The following is a 22,142-nucleotide window of genomic DNA, read 5'->3' on the forward strand; positions in this document are numbered from 1 at the left end:
AAACCGGCGGTCACGTCTGGAAATTGTACAAAAATTTTCGTTAGCGCCAAAAGCCATCCACGGGTAGCCCCACAAACCATTGACGTTAGCCCCAAAAACCATCCACGGGTAGCCCCACAAACCATTGACGTTAGCCCCAAAAACCATCCACGGGTAGCCCCACGAACCATTCACACGAGGTTAGGTTAGGCCTGTTAGGTTAGGTTCCATTAGCACTCATTTCACCCCTAAATTCATCGAAATTTTCAGACGTGACCGCCGGTTTTTTCCAACAGATTCGTGATTAGGAGGTCAAAATTAGTTAGTATACCGAAAATTAACAAAATTGGAGACTTTCTCTATATTGTAAATTCGCTCCAAAAAAACATGTATTTCTTCCTTTGGGCCCCACTATACACCTGCCAAGTTTCATGGAAATCGGAGAGGGACACACAAATCAAATGCCCACTTAAATTTGTCCTCATATTGACATTTGAGGGGGGGTTGCCCCCTAAAATCGTTTTTCAGCCGAAACAAAAAAAACACGTATTTCTTCATTTGGGCCCGTTTATACACACACCTACCAAGTATCATGGAAATCGGAGGGGGACACAGGGGTCCGATCCTCACTTCAATTTGTCCTCATCTTGACATTTGAGAGGGTTTTGCCCCCTAAAACCGTTTTTTAGCTGAAACAAAAAAAAACACTTATTTCTTCCATTGGGCCCCACTATACACCTGCCAAGTTTTATGGAAATGGGAGGGACACAGGGGTCAGATCCTCACTTCAATTTGTCCTCATCTTGACATTTGAGGGGGTTTTGCCCCCTAAAACCGTTTTTATCTGAAACAAAAAAAAACACGTATTTCTTCCATTGGGCCCCACTATACACCTGCCAAGTTTCATGGAAATCGGAAAGACACAGGGGTCAGATCCTCACTTCAATTTGTCCTCATCTTGACATTTGAGGGGGTTTTGCCCCCTAAAACCGTTTTTTAGCTGAAACAAAAAAAATCACGTATTTCTTCATTTGGGCCCGTTTATACACACACCTGCCAAGTATCATGGAAATCGGAGGGGAACACAGGGGTCAGATCCTCACATCAATTTGTCCTCATCTTGACATTTGAGGGGGTTTTGCCCCCTAAAACCGTTTTTTATCTGAAACAAAAAAACACGTATTTCTTCCATTGGGCCCCACTATACACCTGCCAAGTTTCATGGAAATCGGAAAGACACAGGGGTCAGATCCTCACTTCAATTTGACCTCATCTTGACATTTGAGGGGGTTTTGCCCCCTAAAACCGTTTTTTAGCTGAAACAAAAAAAACACGTAATTCTTCCTTTGGGCCCCACTATACACCTGCCAAGTTTCATGGAAATCGGAGGGGGATACTTAGATAACCTCCCTTGTTAGTCTTACATTTTGTAATTATTTAACACTGCATATATTATAATGTTTTATTTTAATTTGTTGAACTGTAACTGTAGAACAATTGTATAATTTTTGTATAACATTTCTATCTTGTTATATGTGTTAAAGGTTTCATCCTGGAATGGAATGTCTCACATTTATGTGTGTTTTCATTTCCAATACATTCGAGTTGTTGTTTTAAGTCCACTTTATGCACAGTAAGGCTAATCGGGACTGGACCTACAGTTTAAAGTGGGATCCGAACCACTTGTGCCTCCACCGGGTATCGAACCCGGGACCCCTTGATTACAAGGCAATGACGCTACCACTGCGCCATGAGGGAGGCTCCAATACATTCGAATGAATACATATTCGTTTCAATTAGGGATGGCCAAACGGATCCGGATCCGAAAAATCCGGATCCGTTTGGATCCGGATCCGGATCTGCTTGGATCCGGATCCGAGAAATCCGGATCTACTTGGATCCGGATCCGTAAATTCCGGATCCGGATCCGAGAAATCCGGATCCGAAAATCCCGGATCCGGATCCGAAAATTCCGGATCTGGATCCGGATCCGAAAGTTCCGGATCTGGATCCGGATCCGAGAGTTCCGGATCCGCGGATCCGGATCCGAAATTTCCGGATCTGGATCCGGATCCGAGAGCTCCGGATCCGGGTCTGAAAGTTTCGGATCTGGATCCGGATCCGAGAGTTCCGGATCCGCGGATCCGGATCCGGGTCTGAAAGTTTCGGATCTGGATCCGGATCCGAAAATCCGGATCCGGATCCAAGAGTTTCGTATCTCAATCCCATTATAATATTACCACATCTTAGTCCTACAAGAATTTTTTTCAAGTGTTGTTCCTAAAATACTTTGCTACGCATCGGCTAACACACTCGTGCACAAATGTCCGAAGTGATTTTGTAAATGCCATTGAAACGAATATGTATTCATTCGAATGTATTGGAAATGAAAACACACATAAATGTGAGACATTCCATTCCAGGATGAAACCTTTAACACATATAACAAGATAGAAATGTTATAGAAAAATTATACAATTGTTCTACAGTTACAGTTTTACAAATTAAAATAAAACATTATAATATATGTAGTGTTAAATAATTACAAAGTGTAAGACTAACAAGGGAGGTTATCTAAAGGTCCCCCTCCGATTTCCATGAAACTTGGCAGTATAGTGGGGCCCAAAGGAAGAATTACGTGTTTTTTTGTTTCAGCTAAAAAACGGTTTTAGGGGGCAAAACCCCCTCAAATGTCAAGATGAGGACAAATTGAAGTGAGGATCTGACCCCTGTGTCTTTCCGATTTCCATGAAACTTGGCAGGTGTATAGTGGGGCCCAATGGAAGAAATACGTGTTTTTTTGTTTCAGATAAAAAAACGGTTTTAGGGGGCAAAACCCCCTCAAATGTCAAGATGAGGAAAAATTGAAGTGAGGATCTGACCCTGTGTCCCCCTCCGATTTCCATGATACTTGGCAGGTGTGTGTATAAACGGGCCCAAATGAAGAAATACGTGTTTTTTTTTGTTTCAGCTAAAAAACTGTTTTAGGGGGCAAAACCCCCTCAAATGTCAAGATGAGGACAAATTGAAGTGAGGATCGGACCCCTGTGTCTTTCCGATTTCCATGAAACTTGGCAGGTGTATACTGTATAGTGGGGCCCAATGGAAGAAATACGTGTTTTTTTGTTTCAGCTAAAAAACGGTTTTAGGGGGCAAAACCCCCCTCAAATGTCAAGATGAGGAAAAATTGAAGTGAGGATCTGACCCTGTGTCCCCCTCCGATTTCCATGATACTTGGCAGGTGTGTGTATAAACGGGCCCAAATGAAGAAATACGTGTTTTTTTTTGTTTCAGCTAAAAAACGGTTTTAGGGGGCAAAACCCCCTCAAATGTCAATATGAGGACAAATTGAAGTGAGGATCTGACCCCTGTGTCTTTCCGATTTCCATGAAACTTGGCAGGTGTATACTGTATAGTGGGGCCCAATGGAAGAAATACGTGTTTTTTTGTTTGAGCTAAAAACTGTTTCAGGGGGCAAAATCCCCTCAAATGTCAAGATGAGGACAAATTGAAGTAAGGATCTGACCCCTGTGTTCCCCTCCGATTTTCATGAAACTTCGCAGGTGTATAGAGGGGCCCAAAGGAAGAAATACGTGTTTTTTTGTTTCGGCTAAAATACTGTTTTAGGGGGCAAAACCCGCCTCAAATGTCAAGATTAGGACAAATTGCCGTGGGAATCATCTGACCCCTGTGTCCCCCTCCGATTCCCATGAAATTTGACAGGTGTATAGAGAGGCCGTATGCCCCCTGTTTCTTCCTATGCCATATTTACGTGGTTTCGGGGACTTCAATTTCTCCTCATCTTGACATTTGAGGGGGGGGCTCTATACACCTGCCAAGTTTCATGGAAATCGGAGGGGGAGACTTAGACCTCCCTAGTAAGTAAGTGTATTAATTAATTACAAACCGCGCACGCGAGCACACACACTATATATATATATATGTGTGTGTATGTATATTATATATATATGTATATTAGCAGGTAACAATATGTTATAAGCACATTCTTACTTTCCAAAGAAGCGCATGTGGGATGGCAAAACGGATCCGGATCCGAAAATTCCGGATCCGGATCCAAAAGTACCGGATCCGGATCCGAAAGTACCTGATCCGGATCTGAAAGTACCGGATCCGAAAGTTTTGGATCCGGATCCGAAAATTCTGGATCCGGATCCGAAAGTTCTGGATCCGGATCCGGATCCGAAAGTTCTGGATCCGGATCCGGATCTGAAAATTCCGGATCCGCGGATCCGGATCCGGATCTGAAAATTCCGGATCCGGATCCGGATCCGAAAAATTTTAGGATCCGGATCCTAAGGATCCGGAACCAACCGGATCCGGATTTCGGATCCGCCAGGATCCGGATCTGGCCACCCCTAGCAATGGCATTTGCAAAATCACTTCGGACATTTGTGCACGAGTGTGTTAGCCGATGCGTAGCAAAGTATTTTAGGAACAACACTTGAAAAAAATTCTTGTAGGACTAAGGTGTGGTAATATTATAATGGGATTGAGATACGAAACTCTAGGATCCGGATCCGGATTTTCGGATCCGGATCCAGATCCGAAACTTTCGGACCCGGATCCGAAATTTTTGGATCCGGATCCGAAACTTTCAGACCCGGATCCGGATCCGCGGATCCGGAACTCTCGGATCCGGATCCAGATCCGAAACTTTCAGACCCGGATCCGGATCCGCGGATCCGGAACTCTCGGATCGGGATCCAGATCCGGAACTTTCGGATCCGGATGACCCGGATCCGGATCCGCGGATCCGGATTTTTCGGATCCGGATCCGTTTGGCCATTATATGCTAGAAACAAATATTACACCACGGAGACCAATAGAACATAATATAACACCTGAATTAAACAACTTCTAAAGCTATACTTCACCAGGCTAACATTAGTTCAAGAAGGACCCGAATTAAAATATTCAATAACCTACCAAATTGAAAAAGAAAACAACTATTATTAAATAAGGAATATTATAGCGTTAGTGAATACTTGCAAATTATATAAATTTTGGAATTAAATTTTATTTGTCTGAACTGTACTGATCCCTCCAAATACCTACAGTTGGGAGCTGAGAAGACTGCGATGCGAGGCTGAGGAATGCGAAACTGGCCTGCCTGTTGTCGCCGTGTGCAGCCAGCTCATCTTCCTTTCAGGGTGGCAGCGGCATAAATAAAAAAGGCATGGTACGAAAACGCATTACAAATGAATGGAACATGTTACATAGTAACAAGTGAAAGCAATACTAATAATGGAATAAAACTTCACAAATCAAAGCAATCCGCATCCAACGTGACTAAGAAAGTAAGGGTGTGTGCGTGCTTTTTGTGTATTTCCTAGCGTCTTGTTAATGCTTCTTTCCTGGACACAGATCAATTAATTTTAACTTATGCAGGGTAGTACATGTTCTCTCTCGTTTGTATTTACATTTTGGTATGTAGCATGGCTTTTCTGCAACTTTCGGATTATGGAACATGAAGTTGTAATGTCTCGGCCCCAGTGATTTATCCACCAACTACGCCAAAACACCCCACACAATTTTTATAAAAGGACAAATTTATGGTCATTTTGGCTCTAAGTATACCTTTGCTCAACCCCCGAGCCAGCTTTCCCGCTTTTCGTTGCATGTTAATTCTATTGATAGTTAACCTTCAGCGACCCAGTTTACTAGATATAGTCTGCTCTATACATACGTATACATTTACCTATACATACGTATACATTTACTTATACACACACACGCCAGAACATTCATTCGATTTTTAAAACAAATTTATTTCCGAAAACACGGAAGAAGTGTGAATTTATATGCCGTTGCTGGTCTTTGAGATGTCCCGTGGCTGACGTCATCCGTGGAGGTTTACGAATAGGTCCGAACTTTTCCGAACGCCAGACTGCACCTCACACTGTAAGTCCCGATTCCATTAACAGATTATCACCCTTTCCTACAGGGACTTCTGCATGTCTGGCAACACTGAAAAATTGAACACCAAGTCGAAGCTCCCCTCCCCACACTTCCTCCCCGTTCACCCCGAACCTCACCCCGCACTCGCAGTCATCCCCACCCATTTTTGAGCACTGCTGCCCCCTCCCCTGCAAGCGCCCTTGAGAGGAATGAAGTATCGTGGTAGTTGAAAGGGGGTTGCAATGGGCATTCCCCCATCTGGTTTCTACATTTCATTACATCTGGCAGCCACAAGTTAGTCAAGAGACCATGAGCAGAATAACTTCTCTTTCTCGTTTGGCTTTGGCGAGCGAGAAAATCTGTTCGGAAGTTCAAAAGTAGCCTGATTTTTTATTTTTAAACAACCAGACCGTTGAAGCGACGTTCAGTGATTCTCACTTCTTTCAACAGGATGTCGTGGAGATATTCTGCCAAAGGTAAAAACAGGCTTAAACTTTCTTCAAAACCCAAAAAGAAGACTAATAAATATTTACTGGAATACTGGACGGAAGTAAGAAGGTAAGTTGAATTTTTCATTCAAACATTCAAATGTTCATATGTCAGTGATTGTTAATGATTTGTTATTTTGACATTCGTACTGGTAATTAGTTTACCACGATTAATCCAAGGTCTGGAAACAACCAACAAGATAAATCGGAGTAGTAATTGAAGAGTAAAATTGGCAAACGCTGTAAGTGCCACAATAATTCAAACACAGTTTTCCACGTTAAACTGTGAAATGTGCCATGCTTTATAATGTGGTAAACGTGAAATTTGGCTGGTAGCCCTCTAAGTTACAGTTCAAAGGGCGTGTAAAGAGGCACTAGTGTGAACGTTCTTACGGGCTGATGTGCTGAACGATGCCATTTCCCATCACTTTCGCATTTGACACTTACAAACAATGTTTTCCACTTTTAGTTCTCAATTGTTTGACAAAGTAAACGCCTAAATGCTCGATCTGGGTCTCTGCAGAGAAGACAAAATAAACGAGACTTTCACGTAAATGCAGACACCACTCTTCAGCCATCCTTGATTCTCCTTCATGAAGAAACCCTGTTTTATATAACGTTCTGGGAAGAGCAAAAATCAGCAGGGTTTTGACAGCCATATTTGTCTGTAGTGGCTCGCATATAGTTCAATAGTAGTGGACAAAAATCAAATCTTAAAATCGAAGAAAGACCCAGTAGAACCACGATGTTTCTTGTTGCGATTTTTGCACAAGAAAACTCCATGATCTAATGTTGAACAAAGTCATTTTGTTTTCTGGTTTTGTTACTATCATCATACCCACAATATTATTACGCGAATTTCAAAGTGTAGGGAAATTTTTGTCGCAAGAGGGAAATTGTACGCTGAGATAGACGGCAACACTGAGCGAGCCGTTACGGAGCCAGACGAAACTGCTCAAACAAAAGCAAGCAGCACACCAGAATCGCGCAGATGCCATCAAAAAGAATAAAGAAGAGAAGATTGCCTCAAGCTCTGAGGGACTATTGGAAAAATTGGAAATTGTAAGTAGCATACATAGAAATATAAGTATGTATCCCTTCAATAATTACGTGCTCGAAATTGTACAATACGTAATAAAGAAACAATCGAAGCACTCGCGCAACTTGAATACAGTTTGCCTTCCATTTTAGGCGAACCGACTTCGTGCAACTTCGCCTAATATCGTCAAAGCCCGATGAAACACTGGTGATAATATTACACGAGATGTGTACCACGTAAGCGAGCAGTGTGACATTTTTTCAAATAGGTATAATTACTGACGGGAAGATTTGTTGCATAGCACCATGGAGACTGTGAATGTGCGTCCAGTGTAAGTAAATGAAAATAATGGACCCCTCATTCATCTCCACAAAACGCGGTGGCAAGTTGTTGTGCTATAGTGGTTATGTGTATCGTATTAATCGTTGCCTCGGCTACAAGTCGTACTGGAAATGCCAGGAAGGGTGCAAGGCCACTGTTGTAGTTTGTGCAGGCCGCATTGAGTCTACATCAGGCGAACACACCCATGCGCCTTGGACTACATTAGCTGGAAAGAATGTAGTTAACTATAGGAAGGAACGGCCGAGTGAAACACTGCCATTTCCTTACAGTTTTAGGTGAGTAATATTGCTGACTGTGGCGTGCCCAACAAATAGACCACTCGGGACGATCCAAACAATTGTGTGCCTCCACCGGGAATCGAACCTGGGACCCCTTGAGTGCAAGACTACGGCCATTTCTTTTCTTAGTAGTCAGTCATATATTTTGTCACCTTACTGCATTTGCCCATGTTCTTTTATCGTTTTTAAGAAAAGTCAACCCCTAGGCACGCCTCTAAATAGTTTTTTTTAATTATTTTTATTTGTCACTACCTTTTGCTTGTCTTCAGATATATTGTGTGCGCTGCCAACCCTGTTTAATCTGCAGCTGAAAGATTAGTTACGTCAGGGGTTATTGATCTCCATGCAGCGTTGCCAGATAACTTAGTTCCGTGCGTGTAGGGCAGTGTTTCCTTGTCCTTGACCTGCTGACACAGTCAGTGCTTTCGGTACTTTTTGCATCGCATCATGCTTTTTGTGTTGTCTGGTGCAGCATGAGCAACTGTCTTTACCCGGGAATTTTGGACATGCTGGAATTTTTCAAGGTCGCCGTGTGAATTACAAGGTCTTTCAGCAGTGGCGCAGGAACGTTTTTCATTTGGGGGGTTACAAAATTCAGCCTCCCATATGCATGTATATATATAATATATATATATACACACACACACACACGCACACACACTTCACAGGTACCTATACCTAGGTAGAATGTAAAGGCATTGGAAATATTCTATTTTAGAACAGTGCACATGATTTTCCTATTTTTAATGCAAAATTTGCATAAATAATTTTTATTTCTTTGATTTACTTAGAATTTATGGTTATTTTAAAAATAGATTTTAAGACCAGATAACAATTGCGAAACATATAAAGCTCTAGACCTTGTTCTGTGCTCATTTTGAATTTAACGGAACGGAAAATCAGGAGTTCGAAATGTGAAAATTGCGAATAACATACATCTATTTATTTAAAAGCAGGGTGAGATTAAAGGGGATGAGGATTCCCCCCTCCTCTATCTCGAGCCATCCCAACCAGGAATTATCATCTCCCACCCACTGGATATGGAAACCATATTATTTATTATATGTATCATAGTCATAAGTTTCCAGTTCAGTTCATTTTAATTTTCAAGTCCCTTAGCTACATATAAGAATATCTTTAAACAATGTATGTAGATGTGTACCACATCCAATGCCTTTTAGAAGCCATGCATTCGTTATTTTCTCAGACATCTATAGGGTGTTGTGTTAAAAATAAAAATAAAATAAAATACTGAGTTGAGATGGTTCCCGATCAACTCGTAAGAGGTCCAACTTTGGGATGTTTGTAAAACATTTGACAAATGCATATATTTGAAATATACAGCGTGTCCATAAATATACTGTCATACTTTAAAGTGGTATTACGTCGCTTTGGATAATCGTATTTAAATGAAATTGGTGACATTTGAAAGAAAAACTCAAATATTTTATTTTACAACTCATAGACATTGAATGTGGCCCCCCACGAGTGGCCCTGCAGACATCAAGGCGATATTCCCATTCATGCCACACACGCTCCAACATATCCACAGGGATGGATTGGATTGCAGAAGTGATGCGAATTTGCAGTTCTTGCAGGTTTTGAGGCAATGGGGGTACATAGACACAATCTTTTATGTAACCCCATAAAAAAAGTCACAGACCGTCAAGTCTATGGCCTTTCCTTTGATGACATATGCAGCCATGATCCACGTTCACCAAACTCTGCGTGTAATGATATTCTAAAACACACCAACTACGTTCTTAAATCTTCTGTAATAACAACACAATTTTAAAGGCAAACATTCACATGTAACCTGCCTGCCTGCTAAATATCCAACAATGAACCCGCATCGTCCATTGTTGTCAGGAGTGAATTTATTTCAGTTTCTATGTTTGATCTCGTTCATTTTTGTCCATTGCTGATATTGGTGTCCATTGTTGACATGCACAAAAATATTTGAGTTTTTCTTTCAAATGTCACCAATTTCATTTAAATACGATTATCCAAAGCGACATAATACCACTTTAAAGTATGACAGTATATTTATGGACACGGTGTATTATTGTCTGTACCTAATGGCACTCTTCAAGCACTGAAAGTACTATCTTTACATGTACAAGACCGAAATCCTTCAGATCTCAGAGCAAGCAAGGAAAACCATACGCTCGAAAGTATTTTCTTCTTTTCAGTCGTTGGTGGACAATATGAAGAGCCACCAAGGTTTATTTTCGTATGTAGTGGTATTGAATGTAGATACACGCGTGTGTTTTAGGGTCACATGTCAATTCCTCGATTATGTGAATAAGTGAACTTTAATGTAAGCAAAATCATGTGCGTGCCACAGTTAAAAATTTTCGCATATAAAGAAAATCCAAAAATCCCAGTGGTATAAATAAGACAACCAGCCGTGCCCATTTTCGGCTGGCACGACGCGAGAGCTTTCGCAATGTGTTGACATAGTTGCAAACTTCACAGAGAAATGGCTAATCCTGACCGATTTGTAATACTCGTTGGAGAAGTAATTCGCGAGAAAGATACTTTCCTGCATACTTGGCAAGAACGAACGTAATATCTTCCCCACATTTATATAACCATTTAGATAGATGCGTCTAAAGAGCCATCCAGACTTTTTTGTTATCGATTTCTTCCTTAAGAAAAGATATATCCCTTGCTCTCACACACACAGACACTCAAGTGTTGCAACTGACGTCTCGCAAATCTTCTATAACGTCTGAGGGTTCGACGTTCTGACTACACGTCGCCCCATTACTGGTTGAAGATCTCCACACCTCTAGGTAGGATTGTGGGAGGGGGGCTGGCAGTCGGACGATAGGGCCCTATTTATATATATTCACTGATACTTTATTTTCTAACTGTTGTCACTGATACATTCCCTAGGACAAAGGCAAGAAGCAAGCGGGGTGAAGGTTTGTTTGGGAACTAACATCCGAGACATTGGTTGCTTCTGCAGGAATGTCAACGTTTAGCCAGTCATTTGAAAATCATTCGTTTCCAAGAGTAAAAAGAGAGGGCGTCGTTGTAGTATACGATGCTAGTAACGTCATGGGACTTACAGGTACGAATTCCCCAACATGTTTCGAACCTTCTGTATCTTTATTTACAGACCCCAGGCCAGTACTTCACTTTTGTTACATTTGTTAGCAAGGATTTGGTAATGTATAGTGAAGTGAAATCCTTTCTTTCAATATTTTATATAGGGTTTTCCAATAAGAACGATATGATTTTACAATGAAATAAAACTATTTCAGATACAACCAAACTTTTTATATTATTTTGAAGCATAGTTTATTACATTATGTTCTGAATAACACACCATTTAAGTGTCCATCTTGACTTCGTGCATACGAGTGAATTCGATAAGTTAAATCACAACTTCTTGGAGGCCAACTAACTGTTGCATTTCTTGAAATTACCCTTTCACCAAGCTCTTCTTGCAATACGTCGATAGTGGCGTTAGCAGTGTGGCATGTGGCACCGTCTTGTTGGAACAACATGTCCTCCAAATCAATTTCATCTAAATTTGGCCACATAAAATCTGTTAACATCAGTCGGTACCGCTCACCAGTCACTGTAAGTGCTTCTTCTTCTCTTTTGGAAAAAAAAATGATCCGATGATGCCACCGTGCCATAAACCATACCATACAGTGACCTTTTGTGGATGCAAGGGCTTCTCGTGAATCTCTTGTGGATTGTTTTCACACCAAAAACGACAGTTTTATTTATTAACATATCCACTTAACCGGAAATAAACAAACGTTCTTGAAGCGTGTATTTAGCCATGATGAATTGTCACAGTATACTAAACACAAATGGGCCTCCCCGATGGCGTAGGGTAGCGTCTTCGCCTTGTAATCAAGGGGTCACGGGTTCGATACCCGGTGGAGGCACAAGTGGTTCGGATCCCACTTTAAACTGCAGGTCCAGTCCCGGTTAGCCTTACTGTGCATAAAGTGGACTTAAAACAACAAATCAAATCAAAAATCAAAACTAAACACAAATGACAACTAGTGACAGTTATAAAATTTGAAGCATAGTTGCCAGTTCATTTCAAAATCATATCATTCTTATTGGACAACCCTCTACTTCGTTGGAGTCCCGCTTATTTTATGAGAGCATAATTTACTTCATATTCGCTTGGTTTTTAAAGTTTTGCTATTTACCGTCGTTTTTTGCCACGTTTTACTAATGGCGACGATGAGGCTGAGTGATGATGATTCGTTGGCGGACTTTTGCATATTTTTTCCTTGAGGAAAATCCACATGCTTTCAACGAATTCATTCATTTGACTCGATTTGAAAAACTTCCAGTTTTATAGTGCATTAAATGCATATTTGGGGTTGATGTTCATATTATTTGCAGATATTAGAAGAAGTGGCAGTTTCGTACCAGGTGTACATTTATTTCTACATCGTCGGAATGGGTACTGCTACTAAAATATAACCATACCGCATGATATAGTGTGAATTTCTCCCCATGTTGCAAGTGCAAGCGATTTCTAGTTCATTAGCAATACGCTATGTTCGAAAATCATGATGAATAAATGTTTATAGAATCCCATTCATTCCTTATGGAGAAAAAAATGCAACAACTTCAACTTTACTTCATGTGACGGAAATCTTCAAAGTTATCAGTTCATATGCCGGCCTCCGTGGCGGAGTGGTTAGCACGTCGTGCAACGACGCCAGGGGTCCCGGGTTCGAATTCCGGTCAGGGCATGGGTGTTCTTTGTGAGTGTATCTTCATCATATCATCAACCATTCACATCTTCGCGCTTAGCCAAAAGTGGCAAAACAGCGAAGTGAAATAAAATCAATCAACTCGCATTGTGAAAGGATATACTGCACCATTGGAAGTTTGAGATTTCCAAAATTCCAAGAGAATAATAAAAATTATGCTCCCCATAAACATTTTCTCAGATTCACAGGCTTCACCCCTCGAGGCTCGCCGCGGAGGGTAGTGGGGGAGGGGCGAGAAGAACTGGTCACCGAACGAGAAACACATGTTCGTTTTATAGGAAAACTAAAGCCGCTCCGGCTAGAGTTTGGACTTGGAAATTCTATTTTTGTCTTTTCTGTCGAAAGTCAGGGAGGGTCACGTGAACCGCTGAACCAATCGGCTTTGACCAGTTGCCGTGGTGAGGGGGAATTCTCGTGGTATTCTGCGTTGCCAAGTGTATGCCTGACAGCAAAAGTTCTGGGTTATTGTGCGATTTGTTTGTGCTTTTTTTTTTGTATCTGTGATTTTACCCAACCAGTTTATACTGAATTACAATGGATGAGCCTATCGCAAATACACCGGCGAAATCTGAAGAAAAAAAAGTTGTCGGCCGTGGTATTCCTCTGCGTGGCCAGACCCGTGAATTAGTATGTGCAGTGCGAGATTATTTTGAAAAAGAAAGAGAAAATAATGGCCCTTTGCTTCCGTTTAAAAAAGTGATTGAGAGAACAGCAGCGGCTCTGGGAATTAGCAGAACTACCGTGATGTCCATCGGGAAGGAAAAGTCCCGCTTAATGGAGACAGACGTGGCAGCCACAATGTCCACTCCAGGTAAGAAACGACCACGGGACAAACCTGTCACCAAACTGGACGTGTTTCAGGAGGACGCAATCCGGCAGCATATTTATCTGTATTACGCCAGGAAAGAGCGCCCTACCCTTGGGAAACTAGTGAAATCGTTAAGAGAGGAGGAGTTGTTCAGTGACGGTAAAACTTCATTGGGGGTGGTGCTGGATAACTTAGGGTTTCGCTGGGGGAAGTACACCGGACGAACTATTTTGATGGAGAGGGAAGACATCGTTGCCTCCCGATGTCGTTTCTTGAGGGCAGTGCGAAAGATAAATTTCGAAGACATTGTGTGGGTGGATGAAACCTGGGTTAACGCAGGTCATTCGACCCAGCGAGGATGGACTGACGACACCACGAAAGGCACGATGCCAGCTCCTACAGGAAAAGGGGAAAGACTGATTTTGTGTCATGCTGGCACTTGCGAGGGGTTCATTCCAAATTCTACATTATTGTTTAGATCTAAGAAATCGGGCGATTATCACGAAGACATGGACCACGCTCGGTTTTTCAAGTGGTTTGAGGAATCGCTCATCCCTAACTTAGCAAGGCCGTGTGTCATCGTGATGGATAATGCTCCGTACCATACGGTGAAAATAGATAAACCTCCAACAATGGCCACAAAAAAAGATGAAATTATTCAGTGGCTTTTGCGCCATGACATCCCGGCTTCCCACGAATTGAAGAAAGCTGAACTGATCGAGCTTGTTAACATAAACAAGCCACGGTTCCCGCAATATTACGTGGATGAACTTGCGAAAAGAAGTGGTCACCAAGTGCTAAGACTGCCACCCTATCATTGCCACTTTAATGCCATCGAACTCATTTGGGCGCAAGTGAAGGGACATGTGGCCAGAAAAAACAAAACTTTTAAAATCAATGAGGTGACAATTCTCACACAGGAAGCTCTTGTCAATGTGTCCGCAGATGACTGGAAGAAAGCCGTCCAACATACCAGAAAAGTAATAAATGACGCGTGGTTAAAGGAAGGGCTTCTTGAGGAAAATGTGGACAAACTTATAATAAGTCTTGGCGGAGACGAAGATGAAGAATCTGATCAATACAATTTCGTCGAAATGATGGAAGACTGTGGAGTATTTCCCCTTGAGAACAAATAAGGTACGTTTCATATTTTCATAGTGATTGATATTTGTATGTGTGTGTTTTTGTTCGATTTATAAGAAATATGAAGCTATTAACGCCTTCTCCTTTCGAAAAGGATTTTGAGCAAAATTTACATTCATTACTACTTTTGTTAAATAATACTACATAAATGAAATATTCGATTATGAAGAACGTGTAATATCTCGAGTTTTATAACGTCTTTTTTAGTCTTTTAGTTGAAACTTTTGAATTTCTCAAAATTTCGGGAGGTAACTGTAGCCCCATGAGAACCCCACACCCCCCGACCCGACCACCCATTCTATATTGCGTAAATTCTGAATTCAACCTAAATTCATGGATGTTACTAAACATGCTGTAGTTACTCTTGTAGGGATATCAGTAACACACAATGTTCGTTCACGTCCAATCAATTTACAATTCACTATTTGATATCGCTGTGTAGACAACAATGAAATTAATATAAACTATAAAGGATGGATAATGTTGAGTAATCTGAACTCGACGTGCAATTTTAACTGGGGAGCGAAACGAAATATGCCACCACAAGTAATTGAGCCCTAAACCTTGATTGCAGTGAGATGTTCATACGAACAGTATCCACAATACCCTAGAAAGAATTCTGACCTTCCGCAATAATTTCGAGTTTTCAGCTCGTCCCCCCCCCCTCACTTTCCACGAGAGAGTCCACCCCCAAAAAGGCCAAGCACGGCGAAGGCGGTTGCGGCCGTGGAGCAAGCGAATGCGTGGGTCTCCGCCTCCCTGCCTCTGCCTGAAATGCGAGCGAGCGAAGGGTGCATGTTGACAGGAAAAGATATCCTGTACGACTGGACAAAAAAAATCATAGTCTCAGACGTTTGGCAACACCGCTATTCCCCCCGTTCACACTAGCACAACTGAAGACGAAAGTCAGGGTTTCCTCAAGTCCAAACTCTAGCCGGAGCGGCTATATTTCTGAAGGGTCCTCCAGTCCAGAGTAAAGAAGCTTGCAGGTCGCGGCGGAGAACGGAAGTGAGGGAGAGGCGGTCTGGTGAAATGACGAGAAACATGTTCCTTTTGGAGGAAAGAGTCCTGCATAGTCCAGAGTAAACACGTTGCCTGTTTTAATGAAATAAATGAACCACAAAATGTACAAATAAAACGCAAGCTTGAAAAAAATACAAATTTCGCTTTTCCTCTTTGTGAGTGAACTAATGGTGTTTACGGATGAAGAAATACCTAACTTTTGCAATTTCCATTTTCCGAATCTCAACTATGTGGCAACAGCCTCTTTTGCCTTCTTGGTCAGTTCCTTTGATTTTCAGTGAGTCTCAACATAGTCTACAGTCGACTGCTCAGGAGTACATTTGTGAGTGCGTGCGTGGTTATCTTCTAAGATTTGTTTGTTTGCTGCATCTCGAGAATGGGCAATAAGACAAAATGCAAGCTAAGCTTGCAGAGCAAGGCACAGAAGAATCAGAGAAAGCTATCAATTCGCAAGTAAGTTGTATCTCATTTTCAGAAAGTTTTACTGTGGTAGTGGGCATTACTATTTACGACAATATATTTTAGTTCTATTGTACTGAACAGTCTAAAGAAAAACCGGCAGTGATTTCTTTCGTATTTCTCGAAGTCCACCTTTTAATTTTGCCCTTTTGGACTTCTTTACTGTAAGACAAGGGTGAAACAGAGGGCGGGGTAATAGGCAGGCACCCCTCCGAAATGCATGATCTGAAAGTTATTTAAAAAAAGAAAAATGGGTTTAGCATATATCACATAGAAATATAGATGCTAGAAATTAACAATCAAGATATTTTTCATCATCAAAAATTTTGTTGCAATTTTTTGAATTATATGTATACATATATTTTTAAGAAATATATTGCTAATTAAATATATCAGCTTGGCTCTACTTAATTAACGAAATATGTAATTTTTTAGTCTTGTGTGAGTCAAGTGCTTTGAAATCACTAATAATTCGGAACATAATTTGAACCAATTAATATGCCCTATGGGTCCAGGGGCTACTGCCTCCTACACCACCCCCCATCTAACCAGAAAATAAGTATATATAGTTTGTCTGTTTCAATGGCATTTACGATGGCGCAGTGGTAGTGTCTTGGCATTGTAATCACGGGGTCCCTTGTTCGATTCCCAGTGGAGGCACATAGTGGTTCGGATCCCAATTTAAACTGTAGGTCCAGTCCCGATTAGCCTTGCTGTGCATAAAGTGGTCTTAAAACATCAAATCAAACAAACAAATCAATGGCATTTAGTTGTCGTTGATTAATTTACAATTCTCCATAAACTTTTTAGTGAATGTTTTGATTAAAAACTTGTAAACTATTATTATTTGATAAAATTTACACACTGGGACTAGTTATACGATTATCTCAATTGGAAAGTTGGTTATATTACCTCGCGCTTGTACCTCTCCAATTAATCACGACGATAAGGATGAATAATGAAATGGTTATTGGGCAAACACAACGAAACATACCAGCTTTGAACTTGGGATTTCTGAATTGGTAGCCATTTACGCTTATCATTTTGCCACGGGGATCGGATTGTACGATTATTTGTTGAATATCATTCGTGCATGTAGTAATTATGTGTAAGTGACAAAATTCTGATTGTAAGTATCGCAAATGACAGGCGTGTTTTTGTATAGGTTGTATTTCTTCTCCTTGGATTGGTCCCTTTAATGTCGGTTTCTGTCTCATTAATATTAATGCGACGATGAGAGTGAATGGGAAAATATAAATTAATTTAAATAATATTATGTGAAGTAATGTACCAACCACATCCTTCGATTTCAGGGCTTTGGAAGCGCGGCACAAGACGCGAAAGATGGCAAACCAAGTGCCACAAGAAGAGTGGAACTTTTGCAAGAAGTAAGTAACTAAAAAATGAAGCTGTAAATCGACAATGCCTGTTCATGAAACAAATTTATTCTGATCAAATGTTGTCTTCAGTAGTTTCCATTGGTGGCTGAATCAAAGTTGTATTTTTCACATTTAACACGCGTAATTTTATTACGCAATTTACCCGAAATAGATAATTTGTACTAGTAATAATTAGGGCGAAAATGTGAGGAAAGCAAAATAAAGTGTTTAGAGAATACATCATTATATCTCTCTCGAGAAATTTACCATTTGAAGCATTCACCATGACTTAATTCGTTAACACAAATGAAGGACATGTATGTTTTATTACACACTTCAACTAAACTCCGAAATAGAAAATATGTACCGGTAAGAACATGCAGCAATATTAAATAGACTACGTATTTTGTTAATAAAGGGCTTTGTGAGAGAAAACATTGGCTAATGATATTTTGGTGATTAATGAGTTTATTAAGCAGAAAGGCTATATTATAATCTATATTGTAATTGTTCTCGTGCTGTATTTACCAATTTCACTAGCGTTCAATGACTGCAATACAAATTCATGACATGTATATTACACGCAAAATTGATGGATGTCCCTTTTTAATTTTTTAACTCATTCATGACCAAAACGTCACTTACTCCACAGGTTTTGTCCCCAAGCCCCTTCATACTGCCTAGATATTTATTTCTGTTACGGAAGAATACAATAATTCAAGGTTTCGAAGTTGTTGTTTTTTCAGTACAATCACGTGTTGTGTATCTGTCCATTTCAGTAAATTTCTAGATACAGTCACCTTGTATAGGAGAGTTATTTATTTTTGTCATTTGTCAAATTTTCTAATGATATTACTTTCTATTATTTTTCTGGGTAATACAAAGACTAAATACGTATGAATAGTACTACACGTGTAAGTGTGTTTGGTTTACTTAAATACTAGTGAAATAAACGTGATTACTTACATTGTGAACAAAAAGTCAAGTCTGTTATAAAATTTTGTTGTGACAAATAGTAGTGGCAATAACTATAATATTTTGTTCTAATTTCCGATGGATAAAATATTGGCGGAAACTTTCATGGTGGAATGTGAACCCCGGATCGCGCAATTAGCATAGAATTCTTTCGAAGCGGTCAAATAAAAAGTTGCCAGTCTTAGGCCCACTTTAGACGAAAACCTTTTCCTTAGCATTTTTGTTAACATTTATGCCATGACCAAAAGCTACCGTGTAAAGTGAGAAATGTTATGGCATTTCAGATGCCATGGCATATTTCATGACATTTCTCAACGATAGAACTGGCTCTATTTCCGTAGCATAACCAATCAGAAGCGACCTGATAGTCACGAGTGCAAATGTAATGGCTGTCGCTTGAGATGTAAACAACGTATCACTTCACACTTTTAAACGACGATAACTATTCAACCGAGAGGAATATCGCTTCGTATTAAATGGTTTTAGGAAGAGAAGAATGGCGCTGATAAAATACATACTTTACAATGTTTACTGTACACGTATGGAAGAATATTTTAGCTTTTTCAATTGTAAACACCGTCCACTGAGCATTGATGTTCTAACTCGACGTGCCTTTCGTGCTGTATGTATTATACATTGTAATCGAAACAGCTAACCGAAATGTTCCATGAAATGCTTTCGTGTAAAGTACTCTCTGTTATAAGATTTTTGGAAGCATTTACGTAGCACTTATGCTAGCAAAAATGTTAAAGGAAATGCTTTCGTCTAAAGCCGGCTTTATAGCAAAGTACCGAGTTCCGGTGAAACGATAGAGCTTCGTCAATCGGCTTTTTAATGGTGTCATCGAATTCTACTCTTATTATACTGAAATGTAGCACAAACATTTGTAATTGTATTAAACTCCTTACACTAAAGTCGCTCCGGCTAGAGTTTGGACTTGAGGAAACCCTGACTTTTCGTCCTCAGTTGTGCTAGTGGGAAGGCGGGAAAAGCGGTGTTGCCAAACGTCTGAGACTCTGATTTTTTTTGTCCAGTCGTACAGGACATCTTTTCCTGTCAACATGCACCCTTCGCTTGCTCGCATTTCAGGCAGAGGCAGGGAGGCGGAGACCCACGCATTCGCTTGCTACACCGCGGCAACCGACTTCGCCGTGCTTGGCCTTTTTGGGGGTGGACTCTCTCGAGGGTGGGAGGGGGGGGGGGGCGATGAGCCGAAAACTCGGAATTATTGCGGAGGGTTAGAATTCTATCTAGGGTATTGTGGAGACTGTTCTTATGAACATCTGCACTGCAATCAAATTTTAGGGTCCAGTTACTTCTCGTGGCATATTTCGTTTTGCTCGCCAGTTAAAATGGCACGTCGAGTTCCGATTACTCAATATTATCCATCCTTTATAGTTTATATTAATTTCATTGTTGTCTACACAGCGATATCAAATAGTGAATTGTAAATTGATTGGAAGTGCACTTGTTTTTTACCAGTTTTTGATAAATCAAATGTCAAATATCATATTAATCAACCGTTCCATGTACAAGGTACATTTTCTGAATGACTACAATTTCATCACATAATGAATAACCAAACATAATGTAAAGTCCCGTACTACACATGTATGTTTTATTAAGAAAAAAGCTTAATCCTAAGCTGTTTCTGGTAATATAGTTTCGTGCATGAACATTGTAAAAGTATGCATATTTGTTTCTAAAACACAGTACCACGCATTCGGAAATTATTCTTTGCACGGTACGTTCGTACAAGTTTTGAGGATACTGTCTAACAGTGTACTTGTCCTTTTTACCATTTATGATAAATCAAATATAAAATATCGTATTGTATTATACATATTTTTTCTTTGAAAAATATTTGTACGAAACAAAAACACAACCATTCAGAAACGTCAGAAACATATGCATGAACGGTAATCATACTGGTAAACATTTTACGTGCCTTCTTTTTTTGTCAGTGATTATTTGGAAACAGTAGATTTCTTGTTTGCAATGCCCCATTCACATGTGACTTGCAATATCTACATATTATTTAATTGCCATGGCACAGTAAGTTAAGTTATGCATGGTGTACATTTCGTGAAATGTTCTCGTTTGTTGAGGAAAATTATTATAGCAAACACACGTTCATTTCCACCTTTAGGCCTCTTTTGCAATGCCATTTTAATATAATTAAATCAACCTCCCAAATATCATTTTTGTCTTTAAACCACTTTTAACCGTGGTATCAGTATCGGAAGATATCGGTTGGATTATATTTACCGACACCGGGCGATACTATTCCAACATTTTAATCTTTTGCGAGGCTTGCAAATATGCTGCAAGCACTTTCAGGGTGTCCTTGAATTTATGCATAATTCCAAGTTTCCGTTATTTTGAACCAATGTTGTATGGAAAAGTGTATTTTGTGATTACGTAATAGTATTTTCAGAATTTGATGTAATTCTTACGTTTAAAGCACAACCCTAATAAATTGATACACACAATTGGAAGTATTTACTTACACACTAATATTTGTCAATATTTTGAACAGCTCTTAATTAATACGCGTCATTTTCAAACAAGGGTATCGGTGAGATAGGTAAGAGAATCAGCATGGGTGTGGATATCCGTTCAACTCTAATAATTATGAAATGTTTTATTACTTATTCTGCCCCACGGGAAAAAATGCAACTTTGTAACATCCACATTTACAATTCCAACCCTCCGAAATAAAATCCTGCTTACTCCAGTGGTACTATAGCATGTTATGATGCGGCTGTCTCCATTAAGCGGGACTTTTCCTTCCCGATGGACATCACGGACGTTCTGATAATTCCCAGAGCAGCTGCTATTCTCCCAATCACTTTTTTTAAACGGAATCAAGGGGCCATTATTATCTCTTTCATTTTCAAAATAAACTCGCACTGCACATACTAATCCACGAGTCTGGCCACGCAGAGGAATACCACGCCCGACAACTTTTTTTTTCTTCCGATTTCGCCGTTGTATTCGCGTTAGGCTCATCATCTATCAGTATAAAAATCACAGATACGAAAAAAAAAAGCACAAACAAACCGCACAATAACGCCGAACTTTTGCTGTCAGGCATACACTTGGCAACGCAGAATACCACGAGAAGTCCCCCTCACCACGGCAACTGGTCAAAGCCGATTGGTTCAGCGGTTCACGTGACCCTCCCTAACTTTCGACAGAAAAGGCAAAAATAGAATTTCCAAGTCCAAACTCTGGGCGGAAGAATTTTATATATCGTGTACCAACATTGCAGGTCCCAGTGAAACGATAGAACCTCGAGAATATAAATTATGGTGTCATCGAATTGTACTCAAATTCGACCTTCAATTTGATGGCAGTATTAGAACCTAATTTTTCTGGAACTCTGTATTTGACTAGGATATCTGTGTTAAGGAGCTTAGTACAATTGGAATATTCATTTTCTTTAGAGGTTCGTTGTTTTCGGGTTCTAGTAACCAGTGAAATGATCTCCTAGGGAAAGTTCGTGGTAATTGTTGGCCCCCAAGTTTTATTTTTGCTCGCAGTAATT

At 40.2% G+C, this 22,142-nt stretch overlaps 1 protein-coding gene across 3 annotated transcripts in view; it reads left to right on the plus strand.

Annotated features, from left to right (window-relative positions):
• LOC145980388 (uncharacterized) overlaps positions 1–22,142 on the plus strand; it is a 70,882-nt gene that overhangs the window by 18,472 nt on the left and 30,268 nt on the right. For 2 of the 3 annotated variants that reach the window (XM_083113456.1, XM_083113458.1), the window contains exons 2-3: positions 6,349–6,456; positions 17,552–17,626. In XM_083113456.1, the coding sequence (XP_082969582.1) occupies positions 6,349–6,456; positions 17,552–17,626 (183 nt within the window). The remainder of the gene's footprint in view (positions 1–6,348; positions 6,457–17,551; positions 17,627–22,142) is intronic. The other variant, XM_083113457.1, reaches the window with a different exon arrangement.

Source organism: Lepisma saccharinum, chromosome 27, assembly GCF_977018435.1.
Source record: "Lepisma saccharinum chromosome 27, izLepSacc3.1, whole genome shotgun sequence".
In the NCBI taxonomy this organism is placed as follows: domain Eukaryota; kingdom Metazoa; phylum Arthropoda; class Insecta; order Zygentoma; family Lepismatidae; genus Lepisma; species Lepisma saccharinum.